This window comes from Cebidichthys violaceus, unplaced genomic scaffold, assembly GCF_023349555.1.
Source record: "Cebidichthys violaceus isolate CVI_PGR_0920_01 unplaced genomic scaffold, fCebVio1.0.p SCAF_12, whole genome shotgun sequence".
In the NCBI taxonomy this organism is placed as follows: domain Eukaryota; kingdom Metazoa; phylum Chordata; class Actinopteri; order Perciformes; family Stichaeidae; genus Cebidichthys; species Cebidichthys violaceus.
In genome coordinates this window covers 12291832-12315841 of record NW_027176285.1, presented here as the reverse complement: position 1 = coordinate 12315841, position 24010 = coordinate 12291832, and the positions used below count along the sequence as shown (strand labels likewise).

The 24010-nt window shown below is 41.2% G+C and overlaps 2 protein-coding genes across 4 annotated transcripts; both read right to left on the bottom strand.

Moving 5' to 3' along the window:
* Window positions 1-1567: 1567 nt before the first annotated feature.
* LOC137869203 (huntingtin-interacting protein 1-related protein-like) lies at window positions 1568-16146 on the bottom strand. The gene is made up of 33 exons (XM_068706437.1): window positions 15853-16146; window positions 15504-15567; window positions 14724-14866; window positions 14582-14638; window positions 13631-13711; window positions 13471-13547; window positions 13326-13387; window positions 12911-13051; window positions 12662-12719; window positions 12498-12573; window positions 12052-12189; window positions 11867-11959; window positions 11595-11778; window positions 10798-10886; window positions 10580-10696; window positions 10378-10479; window positions 9430-9624; window positions 9206-9316; window positions 8933-9127; window positions 8676-8823; window positions 8323-8409; window positions 7882-7989; window positions 7635-7771; window positions 7383-7493; window positions 7224-7282; window positions 7102-7132; window positions 6959-7021; window positions 5762-5862; window positions 5546-5651; window positions 3302-3425; window positions 3150-3211; window positions 1915-2808; window positions 1568-1813 (listed from the first exon to the last, which is right to left on the bottom strand). Exons 1-33 carry the CDS (start codon window positions 15931-15933, stop codon window positions 1778-1780), a joined length of 4131 nt encoding a protein of 1376 aa, XP_068562538.1. The 5' UTR covers window positions 15934-16146; the 3' UTR covers window positions 1568-1777.
* A 130-nt stretch (window positions 16147-16276) lies between these two features.
* ccdc62 (coiled-coil domain containing 62) lies at window positions 16277-23521 on the bottom strand. Of its 3 annotated transcripts, none has more exons than XM_068706439.1 (13): window positions 23116-23521; window positions 22994-23034; window positions 22765-22908; window positions 22370-22562; window positions 22021-22187; window positions 21536-21637; window positions 21237-21408; window positions 20902-21003; window positions 20128-20216; window positions 17894-17994; window positions 17400-17544; window positions 16894-17113; window positions 16277-16788 (listed from the first exon to the last, which is right to left on the bottom strand). In XM_068706439.1, exons 1-12 carry the CDS (start codon window positions 23177-23179, stop codon window positions 16895-16897), a joined length of 1539 nt encoding a protein of 512 aa, XP_068562540.1. In that variant the 5' UTR covers window positions 23180-23521; the 3' UTR covers window positions 16277-16788; window position 16894. The 3 variants fall into 3 exon arrangements, with proteins under 3 accessions (XP_068562540.1, XP_068562541.1, XP_068562539.1); XM_068706440.1 differs by having other exon boundaries at window positions 16909-17113; XM_068706438.1 differs by having other exon boundaries at window positions 16931-17113.
* Between the last annotated feature and the right edge of the window lie 489 nt (window positions 23522-24010).

Here is a 24010-nt window from a genome sequence, read left to right as displayed (position 1 = left end):
TGACGTGAATTTTTTATTTTTTTTAAATATAAAGATTCAATAAAACATCTAGCAGAATAATCCAGTTAAAGGTGAACTTTATATACATGTATATATATAATTATTATTAGATAATTAGATATACACTCATAGGGACCATTTCTCTGCATTGATTGGTTTTACTTTTGATACTTTAAGCACATTTTCCTGATAATAATACTTTTTTATTTGATAGGGACAGAGCATGCCAATAAATAAAATACGCTGCACTACTAGTCAAGTTAAAAGTGATCGGCTCCGGTTTGCCTGAAGTCATTGTTTGAGATCAGTCTTAAAAGTGGAATATTGCATAATAAGGATTTGGTGCACCAGTGGTGGAAAGTAACTAAAAACATTTAATGTACTTAAGCACAATTTTAGGTACTTGTACTCTATTTGAGTATTTCTATTTTATGCTGTGTTACACTTCTAATCCACTACATTTCAGAGGCAAATATTTTACTCCACTTTATTTGACAGCTACAGTTACTTTTCAGATTAAGATTTTACATTAAAAAATCGAAATCTCGACTTAAAAATCTAGACTTAAAAACGTGATTACATTCACTTAGATTGTGCTCTTACAATAGTGTATAGTCTAATTAACAAAATAACTAGTAATATCCACGATTACTTCTTTATAGTGCCTTATCTGTACAGCTTCTTTAAAACATGTGTGTGTGTGTGTGTGTGTGTGTGTGTGTGTGTGTGTGTGTGTGTGTGTGTGTGTGTGTGTGTGTCAAATGGTTTCAGAAAAGTATTGCACATTATACTGTAAGCATTAAAATGTACTAGTAATAGTTACAAGAACATTTAATCTATTAGATGTTGAAGCATTTAGTCTATTTAAGTTATTTATTCTGGGCTGTTGCTGTTTTTACATTATATTTATAGTGTTATATGTATTTTTTTACTTTCAAATTATGACGCAGAACATACATTATGGATTAAAAGCATATAAATTAAAGTGTTAATCCAAAAAGTGAGCATTACCACAGTGTGCAGACTCATGTTGATTTTCATGCACTTAACTACTGAGGACAATAAAACATAATAAAACATGTGACTAATCTCCAAACATGGTCAATATAACAATTGTCTTACTTTTATTTTGAAAGTAATATATATCTAGTTCCGGTATTTATCTATCGTGTCTTCCTTTAACTTGACGCAGCTCCACTTTGGTCCCGACGGGAGATCAGCGGCTACTTCCATAGTGGTGAGATTGCAGTTTGCAGTGCGCATGACAGAAATAACAGACGGATGAGGTCGCTGTCACGCGGTAATACAGCATGAAGATACATTCACTGGTCTGAAGGAAGTAGTGGAGGAAAAAGTGGAGTAAAAAGTACAATATGTACCTCTGAGATGTAGTGAAGTAAAACATTTTACCTCCTGTCTCATAACTCAGTGAGCTTTATGACCTAAACTATGTGGATCATGTGACAAATATTTAAAACCGTGCAAATCAGAATTCAGAGGAAACAAACTGCTGTATTCTGCCTCAGATTATTTTATGATTTTTAATAAATCAACTCGGTATACGACAACAATCAGTAACATAGTATAAGCTTCAGTATGATTACAAAAATAATTTTGGACATTAAACTATAAATGTTTCTCTTAAGATCCTATATCTTTTTATATTTACAGAGCCAGAAATAAAGCTAGATTAAAATGAGTGATTTTAAGTTATATGAGTATATTTATATTTCCAGAGATTTTTAAGGAAAATGTCAGATTCTTCTTCAGTCCGGCTTCAAGATTCCCCAGTTCCAGTTTCACCTCGTTTGAACTGTAATCAAAAAAAAGAAGAAGAAAAGACTCATTTATACAAACATCGTCTTCTTATTAATAACATGTGATGGTGAACATCCAGCATCTTCAGCCCCTCACCGCATTCTTCAGCAGGTTTCCAGATTTGGTGAAGATGTTGGATCTCCTTGAGGTCGGTTTGACGGTCTCGGCGTTGTTCTGCGGCGGCGGCGGCGTCGCCTGGGGCAGATGCGGTGACTGAGGCCGAGAGAGGCTGGGCGAGGAAGTCTGAGGTGTTAGGTAAGTTTGGGTCGGGTTTGGTGTGTAGGACTGAGGTGGTGTGTAGGACTGAGCCAGGGTGGAAGTCTGGGTCGGGGTGTAGGTTTGAGATGGGGTGAAGGTTTGAGACGGGGGGAAAGTCTGTGAAGGGATGGAAGTCTGGGTCGGGGTGTAGGTCTGTGATGGGGTGAAGGCGTTGGTCGGGGTGAAGGCGTTGGTCGGTGTGAAGGTGTTGGTCGGGGTGAAGGCGTTGGTCGGGGTGAAGGCGCTGGTCGGTGTGACGGTGTTGGCCGGGGTGAAGGTGTTGGTCGGGGTGACGGTGTTGGTCGGGGTGAAGGCGTTGGTCGGGGTGAAGGCGTTGGTCGGGGTGAAGGCGTTGGTCGGTGTGACGGTGTTGGTCAGGGTGAAGGCGTTGGTCGGTGTGACGGTGTTGGTCGGGGTGAAGGCGTTGGTCGGTGTGACGGTGTTGGTCGGGGTGAAGGACTGAGGCTGTGTCTGAGCCGGTGCGAAGGGATTGGTCGATGCAAAGCTCTGGGTGTTCAGGTACGACTGTGTCGGTGAGAAGGACTGTGAGGAGTCCAGCAGGGTGGGCGGCGGCGGCGGAGGGAAGCTGTCGTCTCCGTCTCCGTTGTCAGCGGCGGCGGCTGCGTTGTCGGCTGTAACACCGGAGGCGTCGAGCTCGTAGTGCCTCTTCCTCAGCTCCCCCAGACGGACTCGCTCCTGCTCCAGCTGGCTCTCCAGCTGCAGCACCTTCACCTGAGAAGATCCAGAGGACACAACGATGTCAGCTGCTTTTAATCAACAGAAAGATACCAGCGGTGGAGGAAGTATATTCAGATCCTTTCCTGAAGGAAAAGTACTGGTATCACATTGTGAACATACTTGTTGTGTTACAAGTAAAAGACCTGCATTGAAAACGTTACTTAAAGTTACTACAAGAAACTTTTGTTAGTGTTGTTTTTGGCGCCCCCCTGTGGACTAGGTAGTGTTCCTGAGCACCAGACTCATTTTACTGCAGCGGGGTCTGACAGTCTGCCCCTCTCAGTCCTGGTTCTGGTTCCCCAGACGATTAAATGTCGGGGACTTGAACGCCTCACCTGAGCTTCCATCTCCTCTGTTTTCAGTTTGATCAGAGACAAGCCGGAGAAGTCCATCGCACCTGTGAAGACATGACGGAGTTAAAGCTTTCAACCTCTATTTGATGGATTACATTGTGCAGCAGGAGACGCAGTGACAGGACCTCTCTCACCTTGGTCAGAGATCTGCAGCTGCCCGTGTTTGGTGGAGGTGACGACCACGGCCGCCATGTCGTTGACGTGACGCGAGGCCTGCTTCAGCGTGTGCAGCTTCTTGTTGCCGCGGTCGGACTTCACCTGAAACGATTTTGAATAAAAGGATGTTTAATGACGCTCCATAAGAGACGGTAGCAATTGTCACCAAAAAAAAAAAAACACATCCGACAAATTACAAGAAATATAACATTTATTCACACTTGAATACATCTACGCAGAAAACAATGGAGGTAAATGGAAATGTTTCATCAACGACGAGAGGAACAGGAAGTGTGAAGTATGTCTGGTTTGTAATTTGGGTGATTCAAGCTGCTCAAATACAAGTTTGTCTACACAGATGTGTTTTCATTTTGAGGACTTTTCTCTAATGTTTACTTTTTTATATTGTTTAATTTTACCTCTTTAAGACCAGATCTGAGTAGTTTAAGACCAGATCTGAGTAGTTTAAAACCAGATCTGAGTAGTTTAAGACCAGATCTGAGTAGTTTAAGACCAGATCTGGGAAGAATAGGACCAGATCTGAGTAGTTTAGGACCAGATCTGGGAAGAATAGGACCAGATCTTAGTAGTTTAGGACCAGATCTGAGTAGTTTAAGACCAGATCTGAGTAGTTTAAGACCAGACCTGAGTAGTTTAAGACCAGATCTGAGTAGTTTAAGACCAGATCTGGGAAGAATAGGACCAGATCTGAGTAGTTTAGGACCAGATCTGGGAAGAATAGGACCAGATCTTAGTAGTTTAGGACCAGATCTGAGTAGTTTAAGACCAGACCTGAGAAGTTTAAAGACCAGATCTGAGTAGTTTAGGACCAGATCTGGGAAGAATAGGACCAGATCTGGGTAGTTTAGTACCAAATCTGAGTAGTTTAGGACCAGATCTGAGTAGTTTAAGACCAGATCTGAGTAGTTTAAGACCAGGTCTGAGTAGTTTAGGACCAGATCTGGGAAGAATAGGACCAGATCTGAGTAGTTTAAGACCAGATCTGGGTAGTTTAAAACCAGATCTGAGTAGTTTAAGACCAGATCTGGGTAGTTTAAGACCAGACCTGAGTAGTTTAAGACCAGATCTGAGTAGTTTAGGACCAGATCTGGGAAGAATAGGACCAGATCTGAGTAGTTTAGGACCAGATCTTAGTAGTTTAGGACCAGATCTGGGAAGAATAGGACCAGATCTGAGTAGTTTAGGACCAGATCTTAGTAGTTTAGGACCAGATCTTAGTAGTTTAAGACCAGATCTGAGTAGTTTAAGACCAGGTCTGAGTAGTTTAGGACCAGGTCTGAGTAGTTTAGGACCAGATCTGGAAAGAATAGGACCAGATCTGACTAGTTTAAGACCAAACCTGAGTAGTTTAAGACCAGATCTGAGTAGTTTAAGACCAGATCTGGGAAGAATAGGACCAGATCTGAGTAGTTTAGGACCAGATCTGGGAAGAATAGGACCAGATCTTAGTAGTTTAGGACCAGATCTGGGAAGAATAGGACCAGATCTGAGTAGTTTAGTACCAGATCTGAGTAGTTTAGGACCAGATCTTAGTAGTTTAGGACCAGATCTGAGTAGTTTAAGACCAGATCTGAGTAGTTTAAGACCAGGTCTGAGTAGTTTAGGACCAGATCTGGGAAGAATAGGACCAGATCTGAGTAGTTTAAGACCAGATCTGGGTAGTTTAAGACCAGACCTGAGTAGTTTAAGACCAGATCTGAGTAGTTTAGGACCAGATCTGGGAAGAATAGGACCAGATCTGAGTAGTTTAGGACCAGATCTGAGTAGTTTAGGACCAGATCTTAGTAGTTTAGGACCAGATCTGAGTAGTTTAAGACCAGATCTGAGTAGTTTAAGACCAGGTCTGAGTAGTTTAGGACCAGATCTGGGAAGAATAGGACCAGATCTGAGTAGTTTAAGACCAGATCTGAGTAGTTTAGGACCAGATCTGGGTAGTTTAGGACCAGATCTGGGTAGTTTAGGACCAGATCTCGTTGGTGGAACAGGTAACAACCTTTTTTTTGGAAGACGCCACAAGTCTTTATCATAACATACGTTTTTATGTAAAATCTGAATTTGAAAAGTCACCTGTAACCACAGCTCTCAACTAAATGCAGCGGAGTGAGAAGAACAAGAAGTAAAACATCGTTCCACAGCAACATGTGTGGTTTAAAAGCGTTGGAAGCTTCACAAAGCAGCAGCAGAACGTCTGGAGTTCGTACCTTGGAGGCAGCGACTAGTTGAGCCGTGCTCGCTGCGATCTCGTGAGAACAGGCGATGAGCTCCTCGTACGTTCCCTTTTCACCCACGACGCGGTCGGCTGAGTCTCTGACAGCAAAGAGGTGAAGCACAACTTCATGATGTAGTTTGATATTCAGGACGTGTAAACGGCACTGTGTGTGTGTGTGTGTGTGTGTGTGTGTGTGTTGGATACTCACAGCAGCTGAGTGGCGCCCCAGCCCACAGCTTTAGAGGCAGAGATGAGGCCTTCTGTCCAGCGAGAGTTTTTGGCGTAAAATTCTGTGACAGACGCGGCTCCCTAGAGAAAGAACGATTATACGTGTGTCAGTAAACGCAGCACCGAAGAATCAATATCAGTTTAAGTGAACGCTATATTTAGAATATTTTCACCTCTTTATCTTGCTGTCAGACAGACCTTGCTGATGGGGAACTGAAGCCTCTTTAAAGACACCAGACTCCATTGAGAAAAACAGTTTTCTCTTGCAGAAGACTGAAGTTGCTGGTCTACTGCTGCCTCCGTTGGTAAGTTTGTTATTGTGTGAAACTAATACTTTAAGACACTGAAATCACACAATAACACGACGCAGCTTTAGACCAGCAACTCCTGTGATCTGAGAGGTAAAATCACTGTTTTTGTGAATGGAGTCTGGTGTCTTTGACGAGAGAACACTTCTAAACATCACTACTACACCTTTAAACAGGGCTTCAGTGCTAATCAATGTCATTTGAAAGACTTTTTATTACCACATAGAATGCAATTTAACATCTTTCTCATGGCCATGCTGGTCAATGAATTAAGGAAAACCAGTAGAGGACAATAACGCCGACAATTGTTCATTAAGAATGTGTATTTATCGAGATTAATATCCACTTTTAAATAGAAATTCAAAACTCCTGTGCCTTTAATTTCCTTTGTTGCACTTGGGTCACTTATTACTACACTCCAACTGTATTCATTGCCTACTCCAATCATATTTTAATTTAATTTAATGCATTTTGTTTTATTTTTATATTTAATTTTACTCTAAAATAATTGATTTTATTCTAGTTTTAATATTGCTTATTGTTTTAGAATGTCATTCTAAAACAACAATGTATTTATTAAAGTACATTTTGTAAGTTTTTGCAATAATGAACATTTGCTCATTATGCAATGATGAGTCTGAACTGTAGCTAAAAGTCACTCACTAATTCCTGTGAAGCTGAAATGCTGCGAGAGTTTGTTAAAAACTGAGATGAGCATTTTAACATTTGGATTAACTTGTATCATCTACCATCTGGATGAGGGTGGTTGGACAGTAAGAGGACACAGTTTAGTGAACGAATCAAACTGAAACCGTAAAAGAGCTTTAAAGAAGAAGTTAGATTAATACTAAGATCTAAAGCCGACTCACCCTGCCTCCTTCCACGATGTCTTTCTGCAGGTCAGTAGACGCCATCACCAGCATGTGAACGGCCTGGAGAGGCAGAAGAAACAACAATGAACCACAGAAGTTCACAGAAAGGTATTTTTAAAAAGAGTAGACAGACTTCTCACCTTCATCAGGTCTGAACAGGATCCCAGGATGCTGAGATGAAACAACATGAAAAACGTTACACCGACTTCAGGAGAGAAAGAGGCGCAGAGAAGCTGAAATGAAGTGTTTTCATTCGTCTTACCTCTGGTTCACCTCCAGCTTCACGCCAGTAGTTTCTCTCCTTGCCTGATTTAGTATCTCCTGAGAAACAGACATTTAACACAGACAGGTGAAGCGTCACCAGGTGTGTGTGTGTGTGTGTGTGTGTGTGTGTGTGTGTGTGTAGTTTAATAGTCCTTACGTCCATTCGCAGCACCGCCTCTTCGATGGCCGTCGACGTAGCGATCATCTCTTTGTCCACCATGGCTCCCAGCTCCTCTTTCAGAACATCCTGTCCTTTTGGACGCAGATCCTAAAAATAAATAAATATAAAATATAAAAACATATTATACAGTTTAAGGACACATGAACCGTGGGGAAAAAAAAGAAAGCTCAAAAAGCCAGACTAACGAGGTGACATACAATAAATGTAAATAATTCTCAGTTTAAAGACCTGTCCCAAAGCAAGGATGCGCTGGACGGTGTAGCGCACGGCGGAGGGATCTGCTCTCTGTAAAGTGGCCTGAATCTTCAGATCCTTCAAGTACTGGAGGCAGTGATTCGCACAATCCCGGCAGCTGTCGGTCAAACCTGGAGCAGCCAAAGACACAGGAGCGTTTTATGGTTTTATGGTGCGTCATGTGTTTATTAGTTTATATTTCTATATATATTGTCTAACAGTGTGAATGTTTGTCTCTTACGGTCGGCCTGGTCGGTGGGAGCAGAGTGAGATGTTGCCGATCCGTTCACTATCGTGTCGGCAGCGAGATGAGAGAACTGAGTGACGGCCCTCAACAAACCACTGGCATCTAAAAACAACAGAGGAGCAGAATGTAACTAAGTACATTTACTCAAGTACTGTACTTAAGGAACAATTGAAGGTGTCTGTATTCTAGAATTTCCCTTTTTTGCTCTACTTCACTACATCTCAGAGGTACATATTGTACTTTTTACTGTACTACACCTCAGAGGTACATATAGTACTTTTTACTACATTAGTCTGACAGCTTAAGTTACTCTTCAGATGACAGTAGTTCATCCCCTTCCTGCCCTGAATACTTCCTCCTTCACAGTAGAGGAGCAGTAGATACACTCGTCATCTAAACATAAACTTGATGTCCGAACCTGAACCCACAGCTCACCGTTCATGTTCCCCAGATAGACGACGTGGCTCTGCTGCATTTTGTCGATGGCACTCAGAGTGATTTCAGCTCGATTCACCAAATAATCTGAAACACAAAAGGAGAAGTGGTGAGAGGAACACAGTTACAATAATATAATATATGTCTTCATAAGAAACGTTATAAGACTTTATATCAATAAAAATGCCATTATATCCGTGTAGAACTACATTATAGTGTGTTAGAAATAACCAAATAAATGCTTATATAGTGAAGTTATAAAGCGCTGTCAGGTTGAGGTTCTTAGGACTAACTTAATTTATTGTATATGTGTATTATACACTATATCTCTGTATACATGCACAGGTTTTTACCAGGTGAGCTGATGCAGCCGACGTGTATGGGGTCGTCCAGTTTGGCCACAGCGTCCAGTATGATGCCCTCGGCCTCCACCACAGCACACTGCAGCAGGCAGAACTGCTCCTCCTGCAGCTTCTTAGAAAGCTCTCCTTCACGGCAGGCCTGATGTAACACACACACACACACACACACACATATACATCAGTAACTAACACTTCACTGTGCAGGTTGTGTGTGTGTGTGTGTGTGTGTGTGTGCGTGCATGCAGCACCTGCTGCTGCAGCTGAGCGTGGAGGCTTCCCAGCTCCATGCTGCTCCTCTGCCTCTCCTGCTCCAGGGAGCTCTGGTGGAGCTGAGCTTGCTGCCTGAGGGAGTTCAGCTCGGCCTCCTGGTCCCTCATGGAGCGCAGTAGCACCTCCCTCTCCGCCTGCAGCCCCGCCAGAGAGCTGCTCAGCTGGGTGCCGCTCTGAGGATCAAAGCAGGAATCAATTAGTGCTTTTTTTTAAAACTCTTAGACGATGTGAGAAAAGGAACTATTTCCTACCACTTCTTTGCTCTGCAGGGCGCCGTTTGCACGGTTCAGCTCTGCCCGCGTTGAGTCCAGCTCTCGTCTCAGCCTGTCGATCTCCAACTTCTGCTCCGCGTTGATGGCAAGCTTTTGGAAAGGGAGGTTTTATTTATGTACAGGCAAATACTTTACATAAGACACAAACAGGAAAAAGAAACATTTAATAAGTGCCGGTACTCCCTTATCCATAGAGTCCGTACCTGCTGCTGCAGCTGAGCTCTCAGGGCCTCCAGGTCTCGGAGGAGCCGGTCTCTCTCCTGGTCCATGGAGCCCTGCTGCTGCTGGGCCTGCTGCCTCAGCGAGGACAGCTCCGCGTCTCTCTCTCTGGCCGAGAGCAGCAGCGTATCGCGCTCCGCCTGCAGGGCCGCCAGGCTGCTGCTCGCCTGAGATCCCTCCTGAAGAAAGCACAAACATGGAAGTCGTTAAATCAAGGCTCTAGATAAGAGGATCCACTGGTCTGTGGGCCAAACAAAAACAAAAAGGGACATGTTAGTCCTGTTCTGTTTAGGAATGCTGAATCCGTCTATAAGTCTCCTTTACTTTGACTGTTTCATTCTGAGGCAATAAGTCAGAACAAGTCTCCATTTCACTCTATGAGGGATAGTTTAGTTTTTTACATTTTACTCTAATGTGCCCAATAAAAACAGGATGAATAGGACGGACACAAAAAAATAAATTCAACAGTTATTTCACTAGAAACTGAGCAATGCAACATAGAATGTGTGTGCGTTAGGTAAAAAAAAATTAGTATGATTTTCCTCAAAAAAAACTTTAAAATATAAATACTGTCTAAAAATGTCAAAATCATCATTTAAATAAGTAAATATCTGACCAGGCATCGGAACACTTTTGGTAAGTTTTCAATACTTGCTTCTGCGGACAGTTCAGTAGAAACCCCAAAAAGTGCTGAAGTTCAACAAAGTAAATGGTGGATTAACTTCGTAGAAAACGGACATTCGTCACAACTGTGAGTAAAAGGGTTAGAATTGTAAAAGCCAGAAAGGGACTTAAACTTTGGCCTGATGGAGGGTTTGTTAGACAGCTCTACTGAGTAAAGGTCTTTCTCTTAGTGTGTTTCCTGACTTCCAACACAAACACTAAGCTGTGACTAAAAGTGTGGCCTCTTGTTATTTTACATTCAGCCTCACCATCACTTTATTGTCCAGAGTGCCGCGGACGTGAGCCAGCTGTGCTTTGTGCTCCAGCAGCTCTCTGTTCAGGCGCTGAACCTCCTGCTGCTGCTGAGTCATCTGATCGGGAGAGGAGACGCCTAGTCAATACTCACGACGGCACGAAAACAAAAAGAAAAGCTGATATCAAGAGGTTGTTATTGCCGTCACAGGTTCTCACCGTGTTCCTGTTCTGCTGACGGAGATTTTCCAGCTCATTTTCCAGCTGCTGTTTGTTTCTCAGCCAATCGTCTTGGCCGTGTTTTGCACCCGAGAGCAACTTCACTGTGTCGGCGTTCTGCACAAACACGCAGACAAAAAGATCACAGTGAAAAACAAAGCTAATAGTGACAGAACAGTTGGACATTTTGAGATGTATATACGCGTATTCTCTTCTACCCTCTTCATTAGGTCGGCGTGGCTGGTGATCAGCTCTGCGTGTCTCTCTTTGAGTTGAGTGAAGCGGAGCTCCGCTGCCTGAGCTCTGGCTGGTGAAGACGATGAAGAGGAGACACAGTAAGAACGTTTTTATGGAGCACAGTAACAGTGAAATTTATAATCATATTTTTGTTTTTTTTAAGAAAAACTGCAGAAACATGTAATGTTTACAGCTTATAAAATGTGATAATTTGCTGCTTTTACCTTTTTTTATCATGTTACTAATGTTGATTTACTGGTAATAATGTCAATAATTAAAAAGTACAAGTAATAATATGTATAATGTATCAGTAATAATGTTAATGTTTTAGTAATAATGTTGAGGTTTGGACTAAACTAACATTGTGAAGTTGTCACTTTAGATTTTAGTTGTGACGGAATTTCTCACTATTTTTACAAATCAATCAATTTGGAGAAAATAATCAGCAGATTAATCTATAATGAAAATAATCATGAGATAATAGTTAAAAATGAGCTTCATCTCAACAATAAAAACTCTTTGATTAATGCAAAATTGTTTTATGCTGTGGGAGTTATTTCTCTATTTTTCTTAAAAAGTTTAAAAAGTCTTTAAATTTCAGGATTATTTTTCTGTTGAATATATATATAGTGTTCTTTTTGTCTTCTAACGTCTTATGACCATGTTGGAAATAAGTGTTTCACTGTAACGTGTTATATATTTTGTCTCTTTGTCTAATAATCCATGAATCAATGGAATATATCATATATATGAATCAACCATATATCTGTTATCTCACTGTCCGCCTCCTTGAATCCGATCTGAGCCCCGACGTTGGCGACGTTGGCGCACCTCAAAGCCTCCACCTCCATCCGCATGTGCTCCTTCTCCAGCATGGCCATCTGCTTGTGGCCGCGCTGCTCCTCCACCTCGGCCTCCAGGCGGTTGACCTGAGCCCTGAGCTCAGTGACACACCTCTGAGCCTGAGGAAAGAACAGGCGATCAAACCCGAGACGCGTCGCGGCCACGTGTGCTGCAGAATCTGTGCTTTACGACGTTTGCCCGGCTTACCTCGGTCTTGAGGAGCTGCATCTCTGGTTTGAGCACCTCCAGCTCTCTCTTCAGACTCTCGTTCTCCGTCCCCCTCTGCTCCACCAAATAGTGCTGCCATGGAGATAGAAACACGTCAGCCGTGAGACCCGAAAAACAGCTGGTATAACATTAACGTTAATCATGTTTTTTGGAGTTGCACGTACCTGCGGCATCGGTGACGCTGATCTGAACTCTGGTTGCGTCACCACTTCCTCTTCGTCATGACGCTCCTCGTTGGACATCAACACCACCGGCCTTTTATATTCACCCAAGGCAGCGGCGCGGAGGAAGTTCGGAGGAGCCTGAGAAACAAACACAATACATGTGCATGGCGGACAGTGGTGGGATATAACTACGTACATTTACTCTCAAGTATGGCACTAAAGTACATATTTGAGGTACTTATATGCAACTTATTACTTCTACTGAACTACATCTATATATATGTAATATATTTCTGACTCCACTAAGGCACTCCAGCTATTTTATATGATTTTTTTATATACAGAACATATAAAGAGCTTCTGAATTTGATTTATTTTGTAAATAATCAAACTAACTACTTTTCACACAAATCAAACGTGCATGTGGAAACGTTGAGGGCACTCACATCGGGGAGATCTGGGATCTGGATGATACTTTTAAAGAACTCCATTTCTCTGGCTCGGTCGAAGAACTGAGTGAGGCTGAAGAAAGGAAACGAGACGGTCACTAACGGAACCAATGAGAGGTATGAAAGTGTGTTTGTGTCTTATAATAATACTGATAACATACCTGACAAATAGATCACGGAACCGCTCTCGATGTCCAAGAAGAACATCCGGAGCAATGCCTGTAAACCAGAGGATATGTTTATTATGATTTAATAAAAAATACAAACAAATAAGCAAAAAAATTAAATAATAATATTTATAACCATAATAAACAATTAAATAATAAATAATAACAAATACAATTAAATAAAATGTTTTTTCAGCTGCACGGTACGGTTTGAATGGATGAACACATTTCCATGCGACTCACGGCTGTGCAGTTTGAACATCAGCAGGACAGAGAAGTGGTAGAGGAAGCTGCAGTCCAGTATGAGAGGAATCAGAGGAGTCAGTCGGCACCGTCCAGCTGGAGTACTGGATTTGGCTCCGTTGGCGTCCAGCTGACGCAGAACTTTAAACAAGAAAATCACACAAATGCAAATTAAAGGAGAAGTCTGGTGGCGTTCTATATCTTTATTATTGTCGACAAATGTTTGTTTGATTAAAAACTACAGTGAGCAGCTGCTTGAGGAAATAATTTCTCTTTTTTTAAGTGCAAATGAAAAGACGGACCAGCACGCTGTTGGTTTTGGTCCTTTCAATAACAAAAATATAGAATCTTATTAGCCTTATCCAACGCTTTCAAGACAGCTTTGCTGCCGTATAATAAAGAGAAAACATGTCACCTGTGTCCTCCATCTTCAGCCCAGCCTCCCAGTAATCCATCAGCTCCTGTGTCATATCTAGCCTGCAATAACATTAAAACCACATTCATGAAGCGTCTTTGATGAGAAACACTGAGTGCGGGATAGTCGTGGATAGAAAACGTACAGTTTGGTCACGTCGTTTCCCGTTTCCCTCTCCAGAGTGTCGTCGCTGGCCTCCAGGTTGCCCGGGATCATCTTGTGCTGTGGATTCATTATTATCATCATCATTGCGAGTTTGTCACGTATCGTTGTACGAACCATAAAACCAAACATTCATGTGTTACCTTTGCATGAAATTCCATTTTGAGGCAGAGGAACTTGGCAGACAAGGCAACAATGTGGCCGTATCGATCATGCAAGTTTCCCTGCAACACAAATCCAAGTAGAAAGATGAAATGTATATCCAATAAAATAATAATAAGATCGGGACTACGCTTGCATTATTTAAAAGAGCTGTAAAAGAAGACACTTTTGATATTCAATATTTCACATATTATATATACAATTTTAATTAATTTAAAAATATAAGATATATTTATTTTGGGGAAGTGCTGTTTTTTTGTTTTCTTTTAACTATTTCATGCTGCATTTTACTTCTACTTTCATTTAATTTCAAAAGGATAACAATATATATTTTTAGAAGTAAATTTCTGTACTTTATACTACGCTAGTACTGATTACTTTTAGATTAAGATTTTACATTTTAAAACAAATCAAACATTTAAGGATTAAACCAGTTGTTCCCAAACTTTCTGTCTCGTGATCTCTTACATCGGGGCTCCTTGTCATCAAAGAGACATTTATACCAAAACCTCTCACATGGATTTCATTTATAAAACTGAAAGAATGATCCAATATCTGACAAAAAAAAAGCTCAAACTTGAGAAAAGTCAGAAAAGCAAAACAAATGAATCTACTAGAACTTAGTTTCTTCTTCTTCTCTCACATGAATCGTCTCCCGACCCCTCAGGATTATCTGGTGACCCTTTGGAGGGGCCTGAACCCTGAGGTTGGGAACCACTGGACTAAACTAGCTGACTGTGTATGAAGTAGTTAAAAGTAGCTCTTCGGTATTATCTAAGACATTTTACTGCATAATGAGTACTTTTACTGCTGATGCTTTGCATATTATTTGCTGCTGATACTTTCACTTTACTCTTACTTGTATTTACGGAGTATTTTTTACAGCGTTGGACTGGTGCAACTTTAGCACTCCTTCCACCTCTGCTACTCACCCAGAGGATGCCCATATCTTTAACGTTTCTGCAGTAGCGGTGAGAATCTCTGACAGCCTGCAGACGGAACAGAGAGGAGGGAGATTACAAAGAGAGGACAAAGAAGACACAGATGGAGGAGGACGTTCAGATTCAAACCCACATTTCTGTGTCCGCCTCTGAGCACTTTGTGCAGCAGGTAGCAGAACTTCCAGCTGATCATGGAGTTGCTGGACAGAGGCAGGTTGAGGGTGTAGGACCAGAAGGTGGAGGCTCCACCCTCCTTATGTGTTCCCATGATGATGTCGTCACAGCTGTCAAGGAAACTCCAAAATACTGACGCACAAACTAGATGTGACGATTAATTTAAAAACATTAGACGTGTGTTTGGATTTTAGCAGCTAGTGGCCACCACAACAATACCTCCACAACTACAGGACGGATTGCCTTGACAGTTTGTACAGAAATGCATGTCCTCCAGAGGATGAACTTTGATTACTTTGACGATCCTATGACTTTACCTCTAGTTCCACTATGAGATTCACATTTGTGGTCCAGAGTGACATATTTTGATTATTTTCCGACAGATTGCCAGAAGTTTCCTTCAGACATTCAAGGTTCCCAGAGGATGAGCCTTAATTCCGTTGGTGATCATCTCACTACCTTTAGTTCCACCATGAGATTCATATTTGAGATATAGAGAGAAATATCTTGATTACTTTCCAACAGATTTCCATGGAACTTCATACAGACATTCAAGGTTCCCAGAGGATGAACCTTAATTACTTTGATGATCCTCCGACTTTCCCTCTTGTGCCACCAGCAGGTTCAATCTTCACTCGTTTAGTGTTTTGCTCAGAGTACAGCCTAACAGAGTAGATTGCTTTCTGTACTTTATGTGTCAGTACATAATCAAAGGTGATGTTGGAGGTAAAAAGGATACTGCGCACATATTTCTCTTTCGGCGGCGTTTCACCGGACACGAGAGTTTTGCTGATGCTGTGGAGCTGAAAGAAAACAGACTCAGTTAAAACAGTTAAACTGTCAACATCAGGCTTATATTAAGATAAAATGATGGATTCATCACAGCCAAGAGAGCAGAGCTTTCCTTAAGCAAACTTATGAAAACGTTTACAATATTTCCACTGAAAAGTTAAAAATGTTCTTTTTGACGGTTTGGGCGTCTTCTAAAATTAAAGGAGTCACCAAATGTTACCTAACAAGGCATCACTTCGCCGCAGTAAACGCATTATTAAAGTTAGATTTATATAAATAATAAAGAAGCTTCTTACCTGTTGTTTACCGAACTGCTCTTTCTCGGCAGCCAAAGCTTTTTCCGTCTTATTGTCGGTTTTGTTCTTCGTTTTGCTCATGTTGTCCCTGAAACACCACGCACACTAACAGTCTATGAATCCACACAGAGGTCCAGCTCCGGGTTTCAGCTCCGCGTCTGTTTAAAATAATAATAGGTGCGCAAGACGCTCCGCGCGCATGTCCCTAAAAGATTCCTCCTTCAGTTCGCTTCTTCAAACTAAAACATCGCAGTTTTTCTAAAAAACTAAGCTGACATACAGGTAAACAAAGCCGTTCCTCTTGCGCGTAAAAGCTCTCCAACTGCGTAAAGCCGCGCACTTTAAAAAAAAAAACTCGCCAAATCAGTGCATTATTCACAGGCAAGAAAACACCAATGGCATGCTTTTTACATATAAATATGTTTTTAATCAAAAGTAGTGACCAGGTTATAAAATGTAAAAACTATTGAGAGCCGTCGACGTTTCCTCTTGAGTCACCGGGTGAATCTGTAGGCAGTGAAACTGGAAAGACAATACTGAGACACACCACCCAGCCCTGTAGGACTGGTTTCACATCTCACCCACTCCACACAATGCAGACTTTAACAATGTGAAACATGGCTCTAAAAAAACACATATGTACATAAAAAAGGCCAAAGATTAAGGGAATAAAAAGCTACAAATTCATGAATGTTCATCACTTAACTTCCCTGAAACAGTTCAACCTTTAGCTGTGTGCACACAGGTTCTGTTGTAACACTGATTTTGAATAACTGACTCTGAATGAAATGCTAAACAGTTTATTACATGACGTCACTTTGATAAATACTGAAGTTTCCACTGTAAAAAAATATAAAATCTGAGCTTCAGTGAAGGTCAAGCCGTCCAGGTGGCTGACGTTAGAAGAGGGCAGGCTTTGGGTGGAGTGTCACTGGTCTGTTGGAGGAAAACAAAATAAAAAATGAAAGCTGTTATGTCTTAACACACCCAAACTACGAGGAGGAGCAGTCAAACGAACGTTTTACACCCTCGATGCCACACCTCATGAATACAAACCGGCATCAGGAGACTCCTCTACCTTGGCACGGTGGTGATGGTGGAGGGACGTCTGGCACTTGTGGGAGTAAAGGGGGTCGTTGGCCCCACAGCTCATAGTGGGAACACTGTGACCGAGTCCAGAGCCGCTGTGCTCTGAACCCACGAGCCGCCTGGACTCATCCAACAGCTGCTGCAGAGAACAGCTGGACAGAGGATCATCACCCTGGAGAGAGAGGGAGGGACCGCTTTAAAAGATCAGCTGGAAGAAGCTAAAGGAATAGTTCAACACGTGTGGAATTATCTTTATTTCATTCAATTTATTGCATTGAGATGAGAAGTTTGATATCACTCTCACATCAACAGCCAGCTGCTGGTTAGCTTAGCTTAGCATAAAGACAGGAAACAAGGGGAAACAGCTAGCCTGGCTCTGTCTAAAAGGTAAAAACAATCCACGTAAAAAACCACTTGTCTCTGATGTGTTGATTGACAGAACTGTGTTTCTGTCTTACATCGATGGAGTGTGCTGAGAAGACTCCCGGGCCGTGCTGATTGGCTGCCGGTGGAGAGGCGGCGTCACGTGAACGTCTCAAGTTCTTCGCTCTGAGCGATGAAGGCGAGCGGCTGTCCAGACAGACGCACCTCAACTCGTCCTGACTGAGACACAAACGAGGACAAACAACTGTAGATCCTACATTCATGTCAACACTTTACTACAGTTTAACACATGAACAAAGAGTGTGTGCTTCACTACAGCTGGATCTGGTCTTATAAATGTAATTTCTTATGCTAGATTCCACCTCTAGCTGCACAGGATTGAAGTCTTAAAATAAATTTGTCTATTTAGTTATTTAGTGTCAGCCATTATGTGCAGATTAACCACCTGTTTGATGTTAATACGTCTTTGAGAAGATGTCTTTAACTGCGTCTACAGTAATCCTCTTATATGAAACCCTCGACTGCATGGTGCATCCACTTTTCTTCTTGGTGTGAGTCCACTCTTCACCTGTCAGGTGTCCTCTGAGCGCTCTTCTCCCTCAGGGTCTCACGGGCGCTTTCCAGGTTCAACTGCAGAAGCTGCAGATCATTCCTCTGATTCTCACACACCTGTGGAGCACATCAACACATTTGTTTATTCATTTACATTTCAGAGCGTCAGATACAAACTGTCCTACGATTAAAAGTCACAGTGAGACAGCGGTTCTTTATCTTCTGTAATGTGACGTATAGCCGAGTAAAGCTGAATATGTGGGCGATGTAAAGACACGAGATGGAGAAAGAAAATAAAAATCTGATTTCTCTACTTGAGTGATTAGAACTTTTTACGTATTTCTTATTCCACTTTGTGTCTGGTCTTTGGACTGTTGGACTGGCTTACATACTGTATTTTGTTATATATATATATATATATATATATATATATATATATATATATATATATATACACACACACACACACACACACACCGTATTTTTCGGACTATAAGGCGCACTTAAAATCCTTAAATTTTCTCAAAAATTGACAGTGCGCCTTATAATCCAGCGCGCCTTATGTATGGTCACTTGTTGTGCGTATTGATCGATTTTATGTGGTACAATGCGCTCAAAAATCTGCCGAAATATGTAAGTACGACTTTGGTAAGCAACGAAGCCGCTCCGCTCAATGGATATTCGGAGCATTACGGTACGCTGTGTCACTACCTGATCGGCCCCGTAACAGGAATGTAATGTCTAAACTAAAAGTCAAAATCGATCAATAAGCACAACAAGTAACCATCGGTCGCAACCGTCGTCCGAGCTTTCACGAAAGCTGGAATCATCACTGAACAGCCAAGTACCGATAACGGCAACAAGACTGACTCGGAAAATGACGAGAGGGATTCGGGCATTCTTGATGCCGAAATCGCACAGCTGTTTCACTCAGACACTGAAGATGAAGAATTCGATGGATTTGTGGAAGAGGAATGAATCGATAAGTGAGTGTATTTTTCTGTACCGGTATTTGTTGTTACAACTGAGTTGAATAAAGTTTGATTTACCGGACTGTGTTGTTTTGCTTAATGCGCCTTATAATCCGATGCGGTTTATGTGTGAACATAGACACGTTAATTCACAGTGCACCTTATAATCCGGTGCGCCTTATAGTCCGAAAAATACGGTGTATATATATATATATATATATATATATATATATATATATATTTATTATACTATAATTTATATATATGTAAGTCTATGTTATATTATGGAATGCTATTAAATTCAATATTAAACTAATAAACAAAACAGCCTATGAAATAAATCCCCAAATAAATAAACAAGGAAATAAATATATAACTACATGAAAAAATAAACTATTTAACAATACACTTTATTGACTCATTTATATATTTATTTTTATATTTAGTGCCCCATTCATTTAACTCAAGATTAACTTCTGAGCCATATTTATTAATGTATTTATTTAATATTGATGTTGAATATTGAGGATTATATTGCTCTACTATACTAAATACAATGTTATACTATATTACTAAATTTCACTTTATACTATAGCTTAACTCCCATAATTATACTTTATATAATATGTTATCATGTGACATTATATACAATATTATATTTCTATATTAACACAGACAAACTCTTATTTTCAACATATTTACACAATAACTTGCTGACTTTGCTGCTACTAATCACATCCACCACCTTATAATTCTGTGTTTGATTGCTCTTGCATACTTCTTTTTTTAACTATTAGTATTATATTAGTTGTATATACCTTTTATTAGTATTATTGTTTTTACATCTTCTATTTAGCTGTACTTATTTCTGTCCATGTGTTTCTGCAACAACCGAATTGTCCGAATAAAAATAGTTTAAAACCCCTTATTGTGATATAATTTAAGAAACGTGACCACACACATACACACACACACACACACACACTTTGTTGTGAGTGTTGTGTGGTTGAAACGAGTAATGACGCGACTGTGACCCAGTACAGAGGCTAGAGGAGGAGTCTGAGGAACGCTGTCAAACCAGAAAGACGCCTCAGAGCGAGCAGCAGGAATGAGGAAATGACGTATTCTCTGAACGGTAATCTAACAACTTGAAGAAGTATTTCTTTAACACAATATTGTGTCTACAGTTTCTGGCTGCTGCATGTTCTAGCGCTCCTGTGAAGCTGAAGCTTTTATTTCTTCTACCCCTCTGTGAGACTTCACACACGAGACAGCGTACCTGTCGTAAGCAGCGAAGCTCCGACATGGTGCGCTCCTGTTTGGAGCGAGCCAGCTCCAGCAGCTCGTCTCTCCAGCTGTCTCCCTCCCCTGGTGACAGACATCAAAACGCTGCACTTATCTCAGCGGGAACATCTGATTTAAACGCTGCAAAATACAGCGATCGCACGGGTCAAAATCAAGAGACTGCAGAGATAACATTGTACACCATTCTTATGACAAACATCATTATCTCCACAGATCATCTCCACCGCACCCACCAACTACTGTGATGCTGTAGTGATCACTCTGTCTGATATTCAATTCATCTTGTGGCTCTTTCATTAAAAACAAAATGACAAATGTTTTGAGGATTTCTGCTTTTTACAGTTTTCTTGACTAAATAATAAATTCATATCTACAGCCCTCGTATAGTTTAAATGATGAGTATCTTTTATTTGGATACATTCTGTTGAGTTTGCCATCAATAAAATGTGTTTTGTTGATTTTTTGCAGTGTTTATATATCTTTGTTTAACCAGCAAAGAGCCAAGATAGAAGCACCACGAAGAATATCAAACACAGAGGTTAAAAAACTTAAAATAAAATATATAGAGAATAGTCAAGGATCACAAAACTGATTAAAAAATAGAAAGTAAAATCACAGCATTAAACATACAAGAACAATAAAAAACAAAGATGCAGTGGATTCAAATTCCTAAGAGATGGATGAATAAAATAATATTTTACAAACAGTGCCAGCTTGAGGGGACTCGTGGTGCTGCACTTTAATGTACCTGACAAAGCCAGATCTCTACGAAGCAGCTGGAGCTCCTGTTTGAGACGGATGATCTCTTCTCTCTGAGTGCTGCTCTGTGTTACCTGCTGCTGCAGCTCCTCTGCACCCGCAAGACAAAGACACAAATACAGGGACAGCGGAACTGATTAGAAGCTTAATATATTAGTAAATCCACAGAAAATGAACAGCCAAGTCTTTCGATAACTGATTTCAACCAGAAAAATTACAACAAAATCTCAGGTTTCAACTTCTCAGATGTGCTTCTTTTTTTGTCACATCTGAGAGTCAGCTGAATATAGTTTGAGGAAACATTTGAAGATGTCACTGGTGTACCTTTAAGGTGCGTGATCTCGTATCTGGACTCTCTGTAGCGCCGTATATTTTCCTCCGAGTCTCTCAGGAGTTCACTTCCCCGTGAGCGACTCTCCGCCACCGTCGTCTCCAGATCTCGGAGGCGGCCCGTGAGGTCGACCACGTGACCAGAGGCCTCGGTCACATCTTTGTCCTGATGGAGGGAGGGGGGGGGGGGGGGGGGGGGAGAGAGACAAAAAATAAATGTCCCAGGATATCAGAAACCACACAAGACACAAAACTATCTTATATTTATGGAAGATACAAGGAAGTAATAGTACCTTGAGCTTGAGCATGGAGCTCAGTTCCTCCTCCCTGACCTGCAGAGAGCCGACTTGAGTGGACAAAGCCATGACGGTGGAGTTCAGACTCTGGTTCTTCTCCTAAGAGACACAACAGAGACTTAAACCTGAACGCAGATATACTGAGACTGTTTTCTACTACAAAGATACATATTACAAGCTTATGTTTCCAGCAAACAAACAATTCTTATCCTCAACAAATCCCATAAAAACAAAACCAACTATCACACTAACCAGCATTGTGTGGCTTTTATTTTCCTTTCAATTTTAGCTTATTTTTGACTGCGTGTATCAAAGTGTAAAATTATAGAATACCAGAAGCCTCATCCTTTAACTATCACCAAGAAACTAATCTGATAAATGTGATAAAGGAACCTCTGGTTAATCAAAAACACCAGCTCTATCTCTGTCATATTTCCACACAATATAGTGAATATAAATGTGTATTTATGTTTTAATTGTACCTCAAAGTCTTGACATTTTTGGCTGATGTTCTGCTGCTTCTGTTCAAGCTCACAGAGCTGCTGTTGAACTGAGCCGAGCTCCTTCTGGACCTCCTCCTTCCTGGTCTCCACCACCCACACCCGCTTAGTCAGGACTCTGATCACCTCGTTGCGTTTCTGCAACTCCTCTGCACAAACAATCACAGAAAATGATGTTCTGAACATTGATTGATGGACAAACACGAATGAATTAAAAATCTATTCATGATTTATCATTCGACATAATTTGCAGTCTTGATGCTAAAAGCTAGAAATAGTAAAGGAGGACTGGATCTGTCTGAGATCAGAGAAGATATCGTTGTGTCCTCACCATCCAGACGGGCACACCTCTGCTCCAGGGAGAGCACCCTCTGGCGGTCTTGTTCCCAGGCGTGAAGCTGCTGATGATGGGAGGCCGCCATGGCGTTCAGCTCCCTGTCCCTGTCCTTCAGCTCGGCCATCAGCAGCTGGAGCTCCCTCCTCTGCTTCTGGATGGTGGAGCCACTCGGGTCATTCACAGGGAACTTTTGCAAAGCACACAGAGAGAGAGACGTCACCGTAACCCAGCCTGTTTATAATATTTTCTAAAAGTAGTTTGTGAGCGCACAGCTCTTTCTTTTTACAGCTGACTCTCATGTGTCATGCACATGAACTCATCATGAATTAACTCCAAGATACATGATAAACGAGGAACCTGGAGTCCCTCGGGGCTAAACTTAATCCCACCTCGGTGTCCTGTGAGCTGGGAGGACAGAGTGTGTCCGCTGGGATGGGAGGCGTACTCATGGCCCACTGTTTGTCTGTGTTGTTCATCTTGAAGCTGCTCAGGGCAGATGGTTGGCTGGCATCCAGTGAAGCGCCACCATTTTTCTGAAAAATGACATATATATACACACGTCACAATCAGACATTCTGAATGCTTTTTATTTTGTATTTCAAGAGAAATGTCACTGACCTTTTTAACTGGAGTGCTGTGCCATAACTCAGCTGAAGTATCTGAAAGTCAAAGGGGATGTTGGATGGTTAAAACCGTCTCTAATATGTTTCAAACACAGTACTAGTTGTTTGTTTGTTTACCATTTGACCAGAACCAGGTTGAGGCTCTTCCAATTGATGGGGACAGTCTTTTCCCTTCGTCCATCACATCATAACAGTTACCAACTGATATTACACCCAATTCCTTCGTGTTGTTTCTCCGGTAACCCTCCGTGTTATGTCACCTTCATTGTTGTTGTATTGAGCTTGATTCGGGCATCTATTGGGGGGCATGCTAGTCAGCTAGCTTAAGTTAGAAAGGCTAACGTTAACACTATAGTTAACTAAAACTATGCAAACTAGGCTCAATAACTTGAGCGCTTGTGTAAGTTAGCTGCACGCTTCAAACCACATGTAAATATCGTTTGCTGAATTTATAAATGTATGTAGAAAACTTAAACGGCTAGCTAGCTAACGTTAGCTTCTTGGACAGTTTAACTTTCTGAACGTAAACGAGTAAAGTAAAGTGGGACTGGACGATGACGTCACGTGTGTTCGTCCTCCGGTCGCCAGGGGGCGCTGCTGCGCATCGGCCACTTAACGACAACTAAATTATGTATATCGAAAACTTAAATGCTAGCTAGCTAACGTTAGCTTCTTGGACAGTTTAACTTTTTGAACGTAAATTAGTAAAGTGGGACAACAAGGACTGGACGATGACGTCACGCCAATGTACATCCATTTGTTTAGTTTTTCAAAGTATTTTTTTACTTAATTTTAAAAGTAAAAATGTATCGAACTAATATATTATGAGGGTCTTCATAACTTCTTGCCTAGACACATGAACGTCTGATTAATTAAACTAATTAATTTCTTACATCTAAGCTTAACCTAATTAACCATTATTAATTTGCTCATAAATACACGTTGTGCTCTTCTGTAGAAACGTCATAATTAATGTTTTAATTGAATTTATATCACTTAATTTGGAACATTT

Coding starts and splice junctions, on each gene's coding strand:
- LOC137869203 (XM_068706437.1), bottom strand. CDS start 15,933: ATGAGCAAAACGAAGAACAAAACCGACAATAAGACGGAAAAAGCTTTG. Junction 12,574..12,661: donor TTCCGTGATCTATTTGTCAG/GTATGTTATCAG, acceptor TCCTTTCTTCAG/CCTCACTCAGTTCTTCGACC. Junction 9,625..10,377: donor CTCTGGACAATAAAGTGATG/GTGAGGCTGAAT, acceptor TGCTTTCTTCAG/GAGGGATCTCAGGCGAGCAG.
- ccdc62 (XM_068706438.1), bottom strand. CDS start 23,179: ATGGACGAAGGGAAAAGACTGTCCCCATCAATTGGAAGAGCCTCAACC. Junction 23,035..23,115: donor AACCTGGTTCTGGTCAAATG/GTAAACAAACAA, acceptor TTTGACTTTCAG/ATACTTCAGCTGAGTTATGG. Junction 22,563..22,764: donor CCAGCTCACAGGACACCGAG/GTGGGATTAAGT, acceptor GCTTTGCAAAAG/TTCCCTGTGAATGACCCGAG.